This window comes from Schistocerca serialis, chromosome 7, assembly GCF_023864345.2.
Source record: "Schistocerca serialis cubense isolate TAMUIC-IGC-003099 chromosome 7, iqSchSeri2.2, whole genome shotgun sequence".
In the NCBI taxonomy this organism is placed as follows: Eukaryota; Metazoa; Arthropoda; class Insecta; order Orthoptera; family Acrididae; genus Schistocerca; species Schistocerca serialis.
In genome coordinates, this window is record NC_064644.1 from 492,638,271 (window position 1) to 492,656,774 (window position 18,504).

Consider the following 18,504-nt stretch of genomic DNA (forward strand, 5'->3'; position numbering starts at 1 on the left):
CGGACGATGTTTGGAAAAATGACTCTCAGTAAAACTCCGAATAACATCTAATTTCTCTAATTTTCTTGTCAGTATCCCATCGCAAGACGTATGTGGGAAATGTAATGTGTTGTCCGATCCATCTTGCGACGTACGCACTCGGAACTTCAACTGTAAACCTCTCTGCGATGCACAGCATACCTCTTGCAACGTATGCCATTGGAGTTTGTTGAGCATCCCATACCGCTCTCCAACCGACTAAATGATCCCGTATCAAAACACGCCGCTCTTCGTTGGAACTTCTCGTCTATTGAAACTACTCTCGGTAAGACAACCAGACTGATTAACAGAACAGAAGAATTCCAATGAACGTTTTATCAACCACTTCTTCCACGGGTGAATAACATTCGCTTAAGATCCTCCCAATGAATCTCAATCTGGTATCTGATTCTCCTTCTGTCTATTTGGCCACTCCACATGTTCTGGATGGTTACTTTTGCGACGTAGTAAATTTGGCGCCAGTAGCGTAACCGAACAGTAGTGGATCTCTGCACCTATTTATGAACAATACCTTGCATGTTTTTCCGTTCAGGCTCCACTGGCGATCCCTGCGCTTAACTTCGATCCTCGCTACGGACTTCTGGCGTTACAACCTTCCTATAAACAACGGCATCGTTCGCGAGTATCCTCATAAAGCTTCGAATGTTATCCACTAGATCATTAACATTAACTTCTGTAAGCAGTCCTATAACTCTCCCTCGCGATACTACCTTTGAGGTATCTGTTGAACCGTTTAGCATACTCGTAACGTGGTACAGACCCGATACCTGGTGATCTACTGGAACTGGAAGCTCCGTATAAGATCATGCGAATTTAAGAGAAACAGTTTCATGCAATGAATAACGTCTTCTTAAATCAAAATTGGTAAGAATTGATCTATATTAACGATGTAGGAGACAATCTGAGTAGCCTTCTTAGATTGTGTGCAGATGATCCTGTCATTTACCGTCTTGTAAAGTCATCATATAATCAACACTACTTGCAAAATGATTTAGATAAGATATCTGTATGGTGCGAAAAGTGGCAATTGACCCTGAATAAGGAAAAGTGTGAAGTTATTCACATGCGCACTAAACGAAATCAGCTAAATTTCGATTACGCGATAAGTCACACAAATCTGAAGGCTGTAAATTCAACTAAATACTTAGGGATTACAATTACAAATAACCTAAATTGGAACGATCACATAGATAATATTGTGGGTGGAGCAAACCAAAGACTGCGGTTCATTGGCAGAACACGTAGAAGGTGCAACAGGTCTACTAAAGAGACTGCTCACACTATGCTTGTCCGCCCTATTCTGGAGTACTGCTGTACTGTGTGGGATCCGCATCGGGTGGGATTGACGGATGACATCGCAAAAGTACAAAGAAGGGCAGCTCGTTTTGTGTTATCGCGAAATAGGGAGATAATGTCACAGACATGATACGTGAATTGGAATGGCAATCATTAAAACAAAAGTGTTTTTCGTTGCAACGGAATCTTCTCATGAAATTTCAATCACCAGTTTTCTCGTCCGATTGCGAACACATTCTATTGGAACCCACCTACACAGGGAGAAATGATCATCACGATAAAATAAGAGAAATCAGGCCTCGCACAGAAAAATTTAAGTGCTCGTTTTTCCCGCGTGCCGTGCAACGGTAGAGAGAAAGCTTGAAGGTGGTTCTTTGAACCCTCTGCCAGGCACTTTTTGTCGATAGCAGAGTAATCACGTAGATGTAGCTGAGTTGTGCATGAAAGTACGGGTACCACACATCACATGGATATGCAGCGTGAATATTAATAAAACCTAAACACCCTGGAAAGGATTCCTGACTGTAAATGTAGGAAGAAATGTCTTATGGACATGTACCGGAAACGCGTCGTTGCCACCGTTGATGGCACTGACGAATGACAGTTCCTCTCACCGAATGCCGTGTGTTCCTCGTGTGTTGGAGGTGATAGGGGTAGTAGCGATTGTCACGCAGGATACGCATAATCGTACTTTGGTTTGCACTATGTTGGCTGGCCACTCGCCTGGACCTCCTTCTATTGTTATTCTCAGTATTCTGTAGAGCCCAGTCCTCCAGATCACACTTTCGGCAGACTACTGGCACGACCGTCTGTCTGAAAGAGCCCCTGATCACACTTCTTCTTCTTCTTTTGCTGGTGCCTTGTCCCGCGGTTTCGCAGGGTCGGCACGGTTAGGAACGGATTTGGCAAGGTTAGTTTTAAGGGGTGGCCAGATGCCCTTCCTGCCGCCACCCCGTACCTCCCGGGCCAGAATTAGTGTACTCCAACTATCTGCGTCTAGTGTAATCCATGGAATAATGCGAACGTGTTCAGATGTTTGCGAGTCATGTAACTGAGGCGGAACGTGGGGACCATCCCGGTATTCACCTAGCGGGATGTGGAAAACCGCCTAAAAACCATATCCTGGCTGACGGCTCACCGACACACCGGCGGACGTCGGTAATCCACCGGGCCACCTACCCGAGTCCAGGAAGCAGCGCGTGTCTGTGAGAGCAGTTTCTTTCTTTTTTTTAATTTTTTTTATTTTTTTTTTAGCTTAAAGTACGCTGCGACGATCACACTGCCTGCAACAGACAAGGAACACTGACCACTTTGTCTGAGGAACTGTCATTCGTCAGCGCCATCCATCGTGGCAACGGTGCATTTCCAGGCACGTGTTCATAGGACATTTTTCCTCTATTTCCAGTCAGGAATCCGTCCCTGCAGTTTGTCGGTTTTGTTAACCTTATTGGTCTCCCTCTACGATTTTTACCCTCCGCGTTGCCCCCCCAATACTAAATTGGTGACCCCTTGATGCCTCAGAATATGTCCTACCAATCGATCCCTTCTCCTAGTCAAGTTGTGCCACAGATTCCTCTTCTCACCAATTCTATTCAATATCTCCTCACTAGTTACGTGATCTAACCTTCTAAATTTCAGCATTCTTCTGTAGCATCACATTTCGAAAGTTTCTGTTCTCTTCGTGTCTAAACTATTTATTGTCCACGTTTCACTTCCATACATGGCTACACTCCATACAAATACATTCAGAAAAGACTTCCTGACACCTAAATCTATACTCAATGTTAACAAATTTCTCGTCTTCAGAAACGCCTTCCTTGCCATTGCCAGTCTACATTTGATATCCTCTCTACTTCGACAATTTATTTTGCTCCCCAAATAGCAAACCTCATTTACTACCTTAAGCGTCTCATTTCCTAATCTAATACCCTCAGCATCACCAGATTTAATTCGACTACATTCCATTTTCCTCGTTTTGCTTTTGTTGATGTTCATCTTATATTCTCCTTTCAAGACACTGTCCATTCCGTTCAGCTGCTCTTCCAGGTTCTTTGCTGTCTCCGACAAATTACAATGTCATCGGCGAACCTCAAAGTTTTAATTTCTTATCTTAAGGCTCATGAAATATTTTCGGGATCAGTTTCATTTAGCATATTTTGTACGTAATCCCCCTTCCTTAATCAGAGAAGTAGTCCCTATCGTATGTTCCTCGACTTCTCAGAACAACCGCTACTACTGTCTAGTCCCTATCGTATGTTCCTCGACTTCTCAGAACAACCGCTACTATTGTATACTACACACTGATCAGCCAGAACATTACCACCACCTATCTTGATATGGATACCAGCAGCGACGAGTCGAAACATGGAAGCAATGAGGCATTGTTAGGTCAGCGGAGGGAGTTGGCACCACATCTGCACATACAAGTCACCTACTTCTAGTAAATTCTGGGGAGGGGGCGATGAGCTGTGATGCCTCATTCAGGCATGTCTCAGAAGTGTTAGATCAGGTTCAGATCTGGCGAGTTGGGGGACAGCTCATCAATTGGAAATCGTCACTGAGTTACCCGAACTACTTCATCATGTCCCTAGCCTTGTGACACAGAGCATTATCTCGTTGTAAAATGCCTCTGCTGTTGGGAAACATGATCGTCATGAAGGGGTGCACGTGATCTGCAACGAGTGTCCGATACCCCCTGGCCGTGACGGGGCCTTGCGCGAGCTCACCTGGACCCACAAATGCCCACGTGAATGTTCCCCAGAACGTAAAGGAGACGCCGTCAGCTTGTCTCCGTCTCGCAGTAAAGGCATCAAGGATCTGTTCCCCTGGAAGACGACGGAATCGCGCCCTCCCATCAGCATGATGAAGAAGATATCGGTCTTCACCAGTCTGTGCAACGCTGTCCCATTACGTAAACGTCCAGTGCCGATGGTAACTTGCCCATTTCATTCGTAGATGCCGATGTCGTGGTGTTAACATTGGCACAGGTAATGGGTCAGACTGCAGAAGACCATCGTTGTTCAGCGCACTGCGTGTTCAGACACATTTTTTCTTTGCCAGCATTAAAATCTGAAATTAGTTCCGCCGAATTTCACCACCTGTGTATTTTACCAATCTGCCCAGCCTACGACATCCGAAATGTGTAATGAAGGGTTGCCGCCCAACCCCACAACGTCTCGACGTGGTTTCACGTTGGTTTCGCCACGTTTTGTAGACACTCACCATAGAGACTCACCACAGCACTCTTCAAACACCCGGCAGGTCGCACAGTTTCCGAAATGCTTGAGTCGAGCCTCCGGGACATCGCAATCTGCCCCTGGTCAAACTCAGATAGGACGCGCGCCTTCCCCATGCTACGCACGGACACCACGCTCACTGATACTACACTACTGGCCATTAAAATTGCTACACCACGAAGATGTCGTGCTACAGACGCGAAATTTAACCGACAGGAAGAAGATTCTGTGATATGCAAATAATTAGCTTTTCAGAGCATTCACACAAGGTTGGCGCCGGTGGCGACGCCTACAACGTGCTGACATGAGGAAGGTTCCCAACCGATTTCTCATACACAAACAGCAGTTTACCGGTGTTGCCTGGTGAAACGTTGTTGTGATGCCTCGTGTAAGGAGGAGAAATGCCTATCATCACGTTTCCGACTTCGATAAAGGTCGGATTGTAGCCTATCGCGATTGCGGTTAATCGTATCGCGATATTGCTGCTCGTGTTGGTAGAGATCCAATGACTGTTAGCAGAATATGGAATCGATGGATTCAAGAGGGTAATACGGAACGCCGTGCTGGATCCCAACGGCCTCGTATCACTAACAGTCGAGATGACAGGCATCTTATCCGCATGGCTGTAACGGATCGTACAGCCACGTCTCGATCCCTGAGTCAACAGATGGGGACGTTTCCAAGACAACAACTATCTGCACGAACAGTTCGACGACGTTTGCAGTAGCATGGACCATCAGCTCGGAGACCACGGCTGCGGTTACCCTTGACGCTGCATCACAGACAGGAGCGCCTGCGATGGTGTACTCAACGACGAACATAGGTGCACGAATGGCAAAACGTCATTTTTCGGATGAATCCAGGTTCTGTTTACAGCATCATAATGGTCGCATCCGTGTTTGGCGACATTTCGGGGAACGCACATTGGAAGCGTGTATTCGTCATCGCCATACTGGTGTATCACCTGGCGTGATGGTATGGAGTGCCATTGGTTACACGTCTCGGTCACCTCTTGTTCGCATTGCCGGCACTTTGAACAGTGAACGTTACATTTCAAATGTGTGGCTCTACCCTTCATTCGATCCCTGCGAAACCCTACATTTCAGCAGGATAAAGCACGACCGCATGTTGCAGGTCCTGGACGGGCCTTTCTGGATACAGAAAATGTTCGACTGCTGCCCTAGCCAGCATATTCTCCAGATCTCTTACTAGCTGAAAACGTCTGGTCAATGGTGACCGAACAACTGGCTCGTCACAATACGCCAGTCACTACTCTTGATGAACTGTGGTATCGTGTTGAAGCTGCATGGGCAGCTGTACCTGCACACGCCATCCAAGCTGTGTTTGACTCAATGCCCAGGCGTATCAAGACCGTTATTACGGCCAGAGGTGATTGTTCTGGGTACTGATTTCTCAGGATCTATGCACCCAAATTGCGTGACAATGTAATCACATGGCATTTCTAGTATAATATATTTGCCCAATGAATACCCATTTATGATGTGCATTTCTTCTTGGTGTAGCATTTTTAATGGCCAATAGTGTACATGCACCGTGCGCGTGTCTGACTAGCAGTGATTCCTCGCCAGGTGACGCTGCTATCTCGTCGACTGGTTTAGCTGGTTTATATCGATAGTAGGTCTTCGGTCATAATGTCCCGGCTAGTGATGGTATAGAGACAGATAGCGGAATAGCTCCTGTTCTTGGGGATTAAGAAGCCGCTTCAGCTGTAGTCTTTTTTATTATCAGATCAGAACCTGTTTCGTGACACTGAAAACCACATCCTCGTGTGACATGTAAGTAACGACGGGAGGAAGATAGTCGTGATTTGTTAATATCTTTATTGAAGATCGATTTCAGCTACTGTCTAGTTATCTGTGAAACCGACATTCGTCATCTGTAACGTGAAGTTGCATCATGTGCCGTTTATGAATCGTCATGACTTGGAGAAAACGCACCTAACATAGCTACATGCCGAGCGGTTCTAGGCGGTTCAGTCTGGAACCGCGCGACAGCCACGGTCGCAGGTTCGAATCCTGCCTCGGGCATGGATATGTGTGTTGTCCTTAGGTTAGTTAGGTTTAAGTAGTTCTAAGTTCTAGGGGACTGATGACCTCAGAAGTTAAGTCCCATAGTGCTCAGAGCCATTTGAACCATTTTGAATCTTCAGCTTATAGAATGAAGCTTGGGAAATGTTTCTTTTATACAGCGATTCGGGTGCAACCGTAATGGTTTCGTGCACTTTTTTGAGTGCAGTGTGCTTACCCCTTCCAGAGTTTGTCCAATTTTTGTGATGTAAGTACCCTCAATTAGGTCAGTACCGACTGAGATACGATGTGACCATCCTCGTAACAATCGCCTCGGACAACGTTCCTGCTTGGGGGACAGCCAAAACAGGAATTACTCAATTTGGACTCTCATCTGGAGTACGTTGCCTAAAATTTCATTTGGCTTGATTTCAGCCGTCTTACCTCTTCCTCTCTGCGGATACACTTCGCTTTCGCTTCACTTATCGGGTCAGTACAGCATGCGTAACTTTCTTACTGCTTTGGAAGTAGAGGAACTTTCATAACGGCCAATAAATGTTCTGTCTTTTAAGTGTCCTTCCTCATAGGAAGACAAATGACGCTGTTGGTTGTGTATCAAGTGACGTGCGTCCCTTGCAATTGAGTACCTCGCTACTGCCTGCCTTGTTGGACGCATATCTCTCTAGCTGCAGCTAATACTGTGAGGATTTTTTTTTCGTAATACCATGGCACCTACACGTACCTTACAGTGAGCCTAATGACGCTTCTGCCCTGCACGGCAGGTTTCTTGAGCACCCAGGATTCCGTCATCCGAGGGAACTACGGCTTCAAGGACCAGATCGTCGCCCTGCGGTGGGTGCAGGAGAACATCGCCACTTTCGGCGGGGATCCCGGAAGAGTGACGCTGATTGGGGAGAGTGCGGGCAGCGCGTCCACCTCCCTGCACCTGATGTCGCCTCTCTCTGCAGGTAATCAGTACGTCCACACTTCTTTCCTACTTACCGTCAGATCCTGCTTATAATTAGGAGGTGACCAGCTCGTAGTCGACGGGATAAAAAACGCGTACAATAGCAACATTCAGAGGAAAGCTGAAACAGCTTTCCAAGCTGTATGGCTTGTAAACGAGCCCTCACTACCCTACTCCTAGGGCCGCCCGGTTGGCCGTGCGGTCTAATGCACAGCTTTCCGGAGTGGGAAACAGCGCCGGTCCCCGGCACGAAGCCGCCCGGCGGATTTTTGTCGAGGTCCGGTGAGCCGGCCAGTCTGTGGATGGTTTTTAGGCGGTTTACCACCTGCCTCGGCAAATGTGGGCTGGTTCCCATTTTCCGCCTCAGCTACACTATGTCGGCGATTGCTGCGCAAACAAGTTCTCCACGTACGCGTACATCACCATGGCTCTACCACGCAAACATAGGGGTTACACTCGTCTGGTGTGAGACGTTCCCTGGGAGGATCCACCGGAGGCCGAACCGCACACTAACCCTGGGTTCGGTGTGGGGCGGCGGAGGGGTGGACTGCGGCGGTCGTCGTGGTATTGTGGACCACTGCGGCTGCGGAGGGGGACGGAGCCTCTCCATCATTTCTAGGTCCCCGGTTAACATAACATAACCCTACTCCTCTCCTGACAGTGTCTAAAACATGAAATTCATTTCCTACAACAGGCGATCTTCGCGCTTTTCTTCACAATGACAATGAACTACAACAGATGTAATGATAGATCAAGAACAGAAGGGGCTAGACCAACTCCACGTAAATAGGAATCGCCTACTGACTCAGTAAAATTGGAAAGCTCCGCAGAAATATAAACGATGAAGCTCGCCCTATTGACAGGATAAAATGACACTGAAATACGCGTACGTAAAGACTGGAAAGTTGCGCAGGTCACTCCATCCGATGAATTACAGACCCATACCACTGTCGATTTCCAGTAGGCTTTTCGAACATATACGGTATTTGATCGGTATGAATTACCTCACCGGGAAAACAATCTGTTGACACACCGTCAGCACAGATTCAGAAAATATCCGTTCATGTGGAACACCGCAAGAGGGTCTCAGATTTATTTCATATTTCCTGATTCCCGAAAGGCTTTTGATACCGATCCTCACAAGTGGCTTCTAATCAGATTGCCTGGCCACGGACTATCGTTTAAATTGTGTAATTGGATTCGCGATTTCTTGTGAGAAAGGCGACAGTCCGTAGTAGCTTAAGGAAAGTCATCTAGTTAAACAGAAGTGATACCTGGCCTCCCCCAAGCAATCTTTATAACTGATTTAGAACACACTCTGAGCAACCATCTTAGATTGCTTGCAGATAATGCTGTCATTCACCGTCTAATACAATCATTAGAAAATCAAAACCAATTGCAAAATTATTAAGACAATAATAGGCAATTAACCCTAAGTAACGAAAGTGTAACGTCATCCACGTGAGTACTAAAGGGAATCGCTTAAATTTCGGTTACACCACAAATCTAAAGGATGTCAATTCAATTAAATACCTAGGAATTACATTTACGAAGAACTTAAATTGGAACCTACACATAGATAATGTGCGGTGCAATATGGGATCGTCACCAGATAGAATTGACGGAGGACGTGGAGAAACTTCAAAGAAGTGCAGCTTCTTTTGTGTTTCATGAAACAGGGGAGATACATGGATATAATACATGAGTTTGGTTGGCAATCGTTGAAACACAAGGCGTTTTTCGTTGCGCCGAGATCTGTACACAAAATTTTTGAATCACCAACTTACTCCGAATATTTTATTGGCGCCCAGACGCATAGGGAGAGGCGATCATTGTAATAAAATAAAAAAATCAGATCTCACTCGAAAAGATTTAAACATACGTTTTTACCGCGCGCTGTTGGGAAGTGGAACGGCAGAGAGATAAGAGTGAAAGGCATTTAAAGTTTTCATGTAAAATATTCATGTAAATGTAGATAAAAAGTGCCTAGGAACAAGATAGTTATTTCCGCACTGGGGAACAATAATAGGTCACTCAAGAAAGACAACACTTAAGTTATTTGGGTACACAAAATGAAAGTATAACACACGTAATTGAGGTCGATCAAGAAATGTACTGTATTGGGATGGCACATGACATTCGAATGTGACAGATTACCTTAGCGACAGCACGGGGGCGTCGCTAGTCCGGATGCTTTAGTAAATAAGATTCGCGACCGTAAACCTGGAATGATCTGACAGTCGCAGCTGGGTAGCAACAAGGTCATTAACTGTTCTCCCAGTTAACCGACAACGTTTTATCGACCTTATAGCACCTGTAGCACTCAGTTAAACCGTCTCAACATGGCACCTAAACAGTAGGCCCAAGTGGTCTGAAGACTCACTCTACCAGCTACCGAAAATACGTCTTTATGGCTGAAGAACTCTGAGCTCAGTCAGGCAGATCTCCTGCTGTGGGATTGTTTAAAACCTCCTGTTTCGAAGAAAACAGTCGACTGTGCAGAGGGCATTGCTTTTTACAGCCATTCTAACTCTGTTCATTTGCACTGTTTTGAGCAAGGTGATTACTAACGTAAGGTTAGTAGAGAATGACTTGTTCCAACGGCAAGAACCACTCCTCTGGTGCCTCTGGTGTATCCATACGCGAAGAACCGTTCAAATTCAGACCCTTACAACGTAAAACCCGGTCTTGGTGAAAATTACTAACTTCTGAGTTAATTCCAATTATGGTCAGCAAAAATTCTGGACAATACCTCTATATTGGCGCACCGTTACTGTCATTCGGTACCTCGTCCACCTTAGCAATGCACATAAAATCACGAATCAGATTAAAATCAAAATTAATTACTTCATATAGGACTGTAATTGCTGGGCTCTCTAATTAATCTGATTATGACGTTCTGATAATGATTTGCTGCCTTTGGACGGTGTGGCACCGCAATTATATGTTCAGGTTTTCGTGGAGTACTGCGTGATGTATAAAATAATGAGAAATTATGTCTCCTGTGCTCGCTTTTGAGCTGAAACGTAGGACTGACGGCGCAGCCCTCCCGCTCGTGTTACAAACGCGTTGCGAACACTGCGGCAGCAAATTCACGTGGTTGCCAGAGATGCACACCACTGTCACGCCCCCCTGTAACCGACACCGTGCCACACGGTCTGCTTTATAAACGCTAGGCACTGACGACAGCGATGCTGTACCGTTGCCTTTGAGACCTGTTCCACATTTTATTCAAGTTAAAACAGCTATCACAATTAGGCAAATCGTTCATCACAAGGATTTTGTTGGCTTCCTGAATCACCTAGTTGGATAATGCAGACATTAGCTCATCAACGTTTTAATTTCGTAACAATCACTATCACGCCCTCAACTCCTGTTTGTCTTATAAGTTTACTTGTTCTTCTGTCCCTTTTTGATATGGTCAGCACGCTTCTTTTCATGGCTCGAATGGGGAGTGTCAATCTTTGAACAGTTTGAACATTCAGTGTCAATGTTTCATTTCTTTGTCTTACTCTGGCAGTTTACCGTGGTCAGACACGCTCTTTAAGACACGTAGCGAATTCCAAATCAACTCGAAGACCACTCCTATTTATTCGCAAAGTCTCCATCCTCTTGTTCTTTTTACCTATCCCAAGTATGTTCATTTTTCCACTATTCTTATAACTTTAACAGTAATTTTTTGTTATAGGGAAAGTTGACGAGTTTATATATGCAGGAAAACTGGAAACACAACAACACTTAAATAAGTAAACAAGAGGATAGAAATGGCATGCAATTCATTTGGGAAACTGAATGCACGATTCAGATTTAAATTTCTAAAATGTCTCAAAAGAAAAGTCTTACTGTGTTGGCACATCCAGTTCCTGGAAATTATAAATTAAAGTTACGCGGGGGTAATATTAACAAGAGTACTCGCAAATTTTTCAGAATTCATACAATTCTAGAAATTAAAGAAAAGACTGAGATCTTGTTTTAGTACATATGTGATTAATATGCACACAACTTTTGTTAGTAAGTAGCTACATGGTAGTGCGTAGGGAATTCCTTGGACATAGCTACTTCCTAAAATTACAGGTTACAAGTTGAAGAAAAAATTCATATACACTACTGGCCATTAAAATTGCTACACCACGAAGATGACGTGCTACAGACGCGAAATTTAACAGACAGGAAGAAGATTCTGTGATATGCAAATGATTAGCTTTTCAGAGCATTCGCACTAGGTTGGCGACACCTACAATGTGCTGCCATGAGGAAAGTTTCCAACTGATTTCTCATACACAAACAGCAGTTTACCGGCGTTGCCTGGTGAAACGTTGTTGTGATGCCTCGTGTAAGGAGGAGAAATGCGTACCATCACGTTTCCGACTTTGATAAAGGTCGGATTGTAGCCTATCGTATCGCGACATTGCTGCTCGCGTTGACTGTTAGCAGAATATGGAATCGGTGGGTTCAGGAGGGTAAAATGGAACGCTGTGCTGGATCCCAACGGCCTCGTATCACTAGCAGTCGAGATTACAGACATCTTATCCGCATAGCTGTAACGGATCGTGCAGCCACGTCTCGATCCCTGAGTCAACAGATGGGGATGTTTGCAAGACAACAACCATCTGCACGAACAGTTCGACGACGTTTGCAGCAGCATGGACTATCAGCACGGAGACCATGGCTGCGGTTACCCTTCACGCTGTATCACAGACAGGAGCGCCTGCGATGGTGTACGACGAACCTGCGTGCGCGAATGTCAAACCGCCATTTTTTCGGATGAATCTAGGTTCTGTTTACAGCATCATAATGGTCGCATCCGTGTTTGGCGACATTGCGGTGAACGCACATTGGAAGCGTGTATTCGTCATCGCCATACTGGCGTATCACCCAGTGTGATGGTATGGGGTGCCGTTGGTTACAAGTGTCGGTCACCTCTTGTTCGCATTGCCGGCACTTTGAACAGTGGACGTTACATTTCAGATGTATCACGACCCGTGGCTCTACCCTTCATTCGATCCCTGCGAAACCCTACATTTCAGCAGGATAAAGCACGACCGCATGTTGCACGTCCTGTACTGGCCTTCCTGGATACAGAAAATGTTCGACTGCTGCCCTGGCCAGCACATTCTCCAGATCTCTCACCAGTTGAAAACGACTGGCTCGTCACAATACGCCAGTCACTGCTCTTGATGAACTGTGGTATCGTGTTGAAGCTGCCTGGGCAGCTGTACCTGTGCACGCCATCCAAGCTCTGTTTGACTCAATGTCCAGGCGTATCAAGGCCGTTATTATGGCCAGAGGTGGTTGTTCTGGGTACTGATTTCTCAGGATCTATGCACCCAAATTGCGTGAAAATGTAATAACACGTCAGTTCTAGTATAATATATTTGTCAAATGAATGACCGTCTATCATCTGCATTTCTTCTTGGTGTAGCAATTTTTATGGCCAGTAGTGTAGTTTCATGGTAACATAGCTTTGTGATCGCGATAAATGAGAGTATGTGGCAGTCCTGGTGGTCCTCAGGTCTGTTCCAGAGGGCCATCATGCAGTCGAGCAGCGCCCTCGGTCCGCGGGGAGTGGCCACGACAGCTCGGGACAGAGCCTTCCGGTTGGCGGCCTCCATTGGCTACCGGGGCGACAATCGGTCCTCAGAAGAACTTTTGGCCTTCCTACGGGACGCAGACGTTGCTGACCTTGTCAGAGATGATGACCGTGCTCTCTCGGATGAGGTAAGTCGCGGATCACTACGTTGCTAGCCAATAAATTTGCAGCAGCGACAACGATAACAAATTGCCAAATTTTTTATTTGTTATACCTACACATTGCTATACAGGAAGTACGCATTACAAAGTTTGTAAGTGGGTTTGGGGTATATAGGGTGTATTAGTACACAGAGCTGCCACGTTTGGCAGCGTAAACAGCTCTCACGCAGCTGGGCATCGAGTTGAACAGGGCCTGGATGGCAGTTATCTACGTCACTCGTCACTCAGTCGTAGTGGTTTGTGAGCGGTGGCTTACTAGTTTCTCGGCTCCCTTTGATAACATATTTTCATTTGGTGAAAAATCTGGGGAATGTGCTCGCCTGGGTAACAATCTCTGTATTGAGGTAGGTCAGAACAGTACAGGCAACATTCACTCTTGCGTTATCTTGTTGTAAAATAAAATCACGGAAACCTCGAAGGTAGGCCAGGGCCTTAACACGTCTCAAATGTAACAGCTGCTGTCCAGATTATCGGTTACGGGAGCAAGTGGTGATAGTTTCGTGTACTCTACAGCACCTCATACCATTACACGATGGGCCTGTCTGACGATGAATGGCGTTTGGCAACGCTCGTTCTCTCCAGTGCGTCCACACACAGATATGCGCATCACAATGCTGCACACAGACACTAGACTCGTCTGAAAATACGACGTAATGTTACCTCAGTGTCGAGAGCGGTCGTCGGTTCGTACCCTGTTACCGTGTCAAGGGGACTGACAGTCAGTAGTGTGGCTGAAGGCTGGCTCTTACGATAAATAAAAGGGTGGAACCGACTGACTGAGTTAACTTTGTAGCAGTATCCATTTACTGATAACAGAAAAACAAATGTAATTTGATTTACAGTGACTTACACTACTTAAGCTCGTGAAAATATTAGGCCGAAACAAAAAATGATAACAATGACAGAATAACAGTTGATTAAATATCTGCACTGTCTTCGATATTGCAGCATTAAACGTTCATAGATAGCGTTACTCCAAAATTCAAGACCTAACAAGACGCTTATTAAATTTTTAATTTAAATTCAGCACTGTTTTCAGTATTATAGCATAGGGGACAAACTGGTGCATCAAAGTCACAAGGGGAATTGAACCGAGAGCATCAGTATTCGCTTTGTGTATAATCAACGAATAAAGAAGAATTTTAACCAATTAAGGAGAATAATTACAACAAAGACAATAATTAGGAATGACTCTTCTCTTGGCAGGAGCCCAAATACTTCCAATCAGAATAGCGCCGTCACTTAAGTGTTGGTACTGGAACCTCAGTCCACAAGTAAACACGCACCTAAGGAAAAGTCACAGGCTACCCTGAAACAACGGAATGTTAACAACAGGAAACTAGTACTAGTTTAACAAAAATGGTTCAAATGGCTCTGAGCACTATGGGACTTAACTTCTAAGGTCATCAGTCTCCTAGAACTTAGAACTACTTAAAACTAACTGGCCTAAGGACATCACACACATCCATGCCCGAGGCAGGATTCGAACCTGCGACCGTAGCGGTCGCACGGTTCCAGACTGTGGCGCCTAGAACCGCTCGGCCAACCCGGCAGGCCCTAGTTTAACAAACCAACTGCTCATCAACCATGTGCCATCCCACAAGGCTTCAGTTATAAAATAATTATCGAACAGTTATTGAACAACATCAAAATGTCCGTCCAATTCAAAGACGTTGAAGATAATCGTAAAACTTTTTTGAATAGATGAACAGTCTTGGCTGCAGAACAGGATTCATTATTTTATATTTTGCCAATAACGCGTTTCGCCTTGTTTACGATACACTATGTGATCAAAAGTATCCGGACACCTGGCTGATAATGACTTAAAAGTTCGTAGCGCCCTCCATCGGTAATCCTGGAATTCAATATCGTGTTGGCCCACCCTTAGCCCTGATGACAGTTCCACTCTCGCATGCATACGTTCAATCAGGTGGTGGAAAGTTTCTTGCGGAATGGCAGCCCATTTTTCTAGTAGTGTTATACTGAGGAGAGGTATCGATTTCGGTCGGTGGGGCCTGGCACGAAGTCGGCGTTCCAAAACATCCCAAGGTGTTCTATAGGACTCAGGTCAGGACTCTGTACAGGCCAGTCCAGCACAGGGATGTTATTATCGTGTAACCCCTGCGCCACAAGCCGTGCATTATGAACAAGTTTTCGATCGTGCTGAAAGATGCAATCGCCATCCCCAAATTGCTCTTCAACAGTGGGAAGCAAGAATGTGCTTAAACCATCACTGTAGGCCTGTGCTGTGATAGTGCCACGCAAAACAACAAGGTGTTCAAGTCCCCTCCATGAAAAACACCACCGCCCTCCGAATTTTACTGTTAGCAATACACATGCTGGCAGATGACGTTCACCAAGCATTCGTCGTACGCACGCCCTGCCCGTGGATCTCCACATTGTGTATCGTGATTCGTCACTCTACACAACATTCCACTGCTCAGTCGTCCAATGTTTACGTTCCTTACACCAAGGGAGGTGTCGTTTGGCATTTATCGGCGTGATGTGTAGCTTATGAGCAGCCGCTCGACTATGAAATCCAAGTTTCCTCACCTCCCGCCTAACTGTGATAGTACTTGCAGTGGATCCTGATGCAGTTTGGAATTCCTGAGTGATGGTCTGGATAGAAGTCTGACTATTACACATTACGACCCTCTTCAACTGTCGGAGGTTTCTGTCAGTCAACAGACAAGGTCGGCCTGTACGCTTTTGTGCTGCGCCTGTCCCTTCATGTTTCCATTTCACTATCATATCGGAAACAATGGACCTAGGGATGTTCAGGAGTGTGGAAATCTGGCGTACAGACGTATGGCACAGGTGACATCCAATGACCTGATCACGCTTGAAGTCCGTCAGTTCCGCGGAGCGCCCCATTCTGTTCTCTCACGATGTCTAATGACTACTGAGGTCGCTGGCAGTAGGTGGCAGCACAATGCACCTAATATGAAAAACGTGTGTTTTTTGGGGTGTCCGGATACTTGGATCACATAGTGTAGTTCTGTTTGACTGGCACAACAGGCTTTAAATACATAGGCTGCCGTCCATGAAAATGTCTTAGAAGGCAATCACCTTTGTCAATATCGTAAGAACGATGTGTGGTGCCCTGGTATAAAATAGTGTTGAGTATTTGGAAAGTCACGTTTCAAATACATATAAGACCTCAGTAGATACTTGTCCTTGTCGAGTTTTAAGAGGCTTCGGGCTGTGCAGCCTATGTTTTTAATGCCTGTTGTACCAGGCAATCTGAAGATGCCTTAAACAAGACGAAATGCAATATTGACAAAATATAAAATAATAAAGCATCTTTTGCAGCCAAAACTATTTATCTCTTGAAAATATTTATCGATGATTGATATATCATCCCGCCATGAATTGGAAAATGTTTTAATTATACAACAATCAGGCAAAGTCCGTCGTCGCATATAGAACTCAAGGACAGAATATTTAGTGAAGTCCTCTCGGCGCACGATCTCTGAATAGCAACTAGAAAATGATGCTATACCCACACCAAGACACAATACTTCTTTCAGTCAGGTGCATACATGGATTTAATCCATGCTGCATACCTGAGTAGACGCGCGATAGTCACTGCACAGTAGTCACTGCACCGCCTCCAAGCCCCATACAACTGAAAGGAATGGAAAAAGGTCTTCCTGAGAGAGCAAACAACCACGTTTCGTCTCATGTTCTGTCCACCACCACATTAACACTTCCGCTTCCAGAGAGGGAAGGGACAAACGACTATGAAGTATAGCCAACATACGTCTGCTAATACCAACGTAGGCATCTGTGTCATAGATGGCATAGTGACGCCACAAGATTCGTCACACTGTCCATGTACGTATTTGTTTTGCTGCAAACAAACGCAATTGCTGACACACGGTACGTGACGTCGCTGTATGATTCTACACACATGAGCGAACAGTATATCTGTCCTCTTGGGCGCTAGTTGCACTGGGCTGCTGAGATGGCCTTGAATATGGTCTCCCTAAACCCATCGCTCCAATATCTTCGTGACAGTCCGGTGATCCCGACGAACCCATATAGCAGAATGGTAGGCAACGGATCTGCTGGTAGAGAAGAAGGAAGGGATGTGCAGAGGGTGCAGTCCACACCAGGCACCAGCTCCATGGAAGTGACAAAACTTGCTAGGTTCTGTGGTGAGAGTTGTCAGAATCTTTTAATGGTCATTTCAGTCTTGACCCTTCTGAGAATGAGTGAACAACCAGAGAACATACGAACTGTGCCGCCTGCATGCGCGCATTTTACTGCTAAAATAGCATACATGTCTGGAACAGTGTAACTGGGGTCATTACTGATATTACTGTTTCACATTAAACCGCCATTATTGTGCTTGTGACATGACGCAAGTGCTCACATCATTGTGTTGCTATGCGTGTCTGAATGCGTGCGAGTGTTTTCTTCCGCAAAATATAGCTTACAAAAGATCGAATTAAATATTTATTCCTTTGCTCTTAAGTTGATAGAATTATTTATGAAAATTTTTCTATATATCTGTTTTCTTCTCTTAGTTGTAAGGAAGATAACTAGAGGCCTGAAAATTCTTGGAGAATTACATTGCGACGAGGACGACGATGATCATGAATCTCGGAGGTTTCTCTGATCTTAAACATAATACGCTTTTTAAAAAAGTGAATACGAAACTTGTTCAGATATTATCACCACTCTTGTTGTAGAAATGGTCAATGTGAATAATGGTTCCTTTTTTCTGATCTGAATGGTAAAATCAAATGAAATGAGCAGCCATTTAGCCAAAGGAGCCCCGCTAAAAAACACGATATTATTACCACACATTCACCTGGAGCTAGGGCGACCAAGTGTTCAGATGTGCAAAAGCAAGATACTACCATAAAACTAGTTTAGAATATATTGTACAGGGCAACAACAATGTAGTGAAAATTACAAAAAGTCAAATAGTGGTGTACTTGGTATTTACGTATTATGTATGTGATATGAAATGAAGAAATTTGTCCATTAATTTTAGTCATGTAGACCATCACAGCTGATACTATTTGTCTACTGTTTGCTGTTTGTGAATTTCTTACTCTTATAGTAAAACTAAAACAAATAAAAACATGGAACCGTAATCTCCTACAGAATATCTGACGAGTGAATATTAACTCACTCCATTTCGAAAGCATTGCTGTTTAGGCATTATTTGCCTAAA

At 45.0% G+C, this 18,504-nt stretch overlaps 1 protein-coding gene across 1 annotated transcript in view; it reads left to right on the top strand.

The window, feature by feature from the left end:
- LOC126413174 (cholinesterase 1-like) overlaps nucleotides 1-18,504 on the top strand; it is a 187,428-nt gene that overhangs the window by 85,630 nt on the left and 83,294 nt on the right. Inside the window, exons 4-5 of the mRNA XM_050083069.1 lie at nucleotides 7,381-7,566; nucleotides 13,078-13,283. Coding sequence (XP_049939026.1) covers nucleotides 7,381-7,566; nucleotides 13,078-13,283 — 392 coding nt within the window. The remainder of the gene's footprint in view (nucleotides 1-7,380; nucleotides 7,567-13,077; nucleotides 13,284-18,504) is intronic.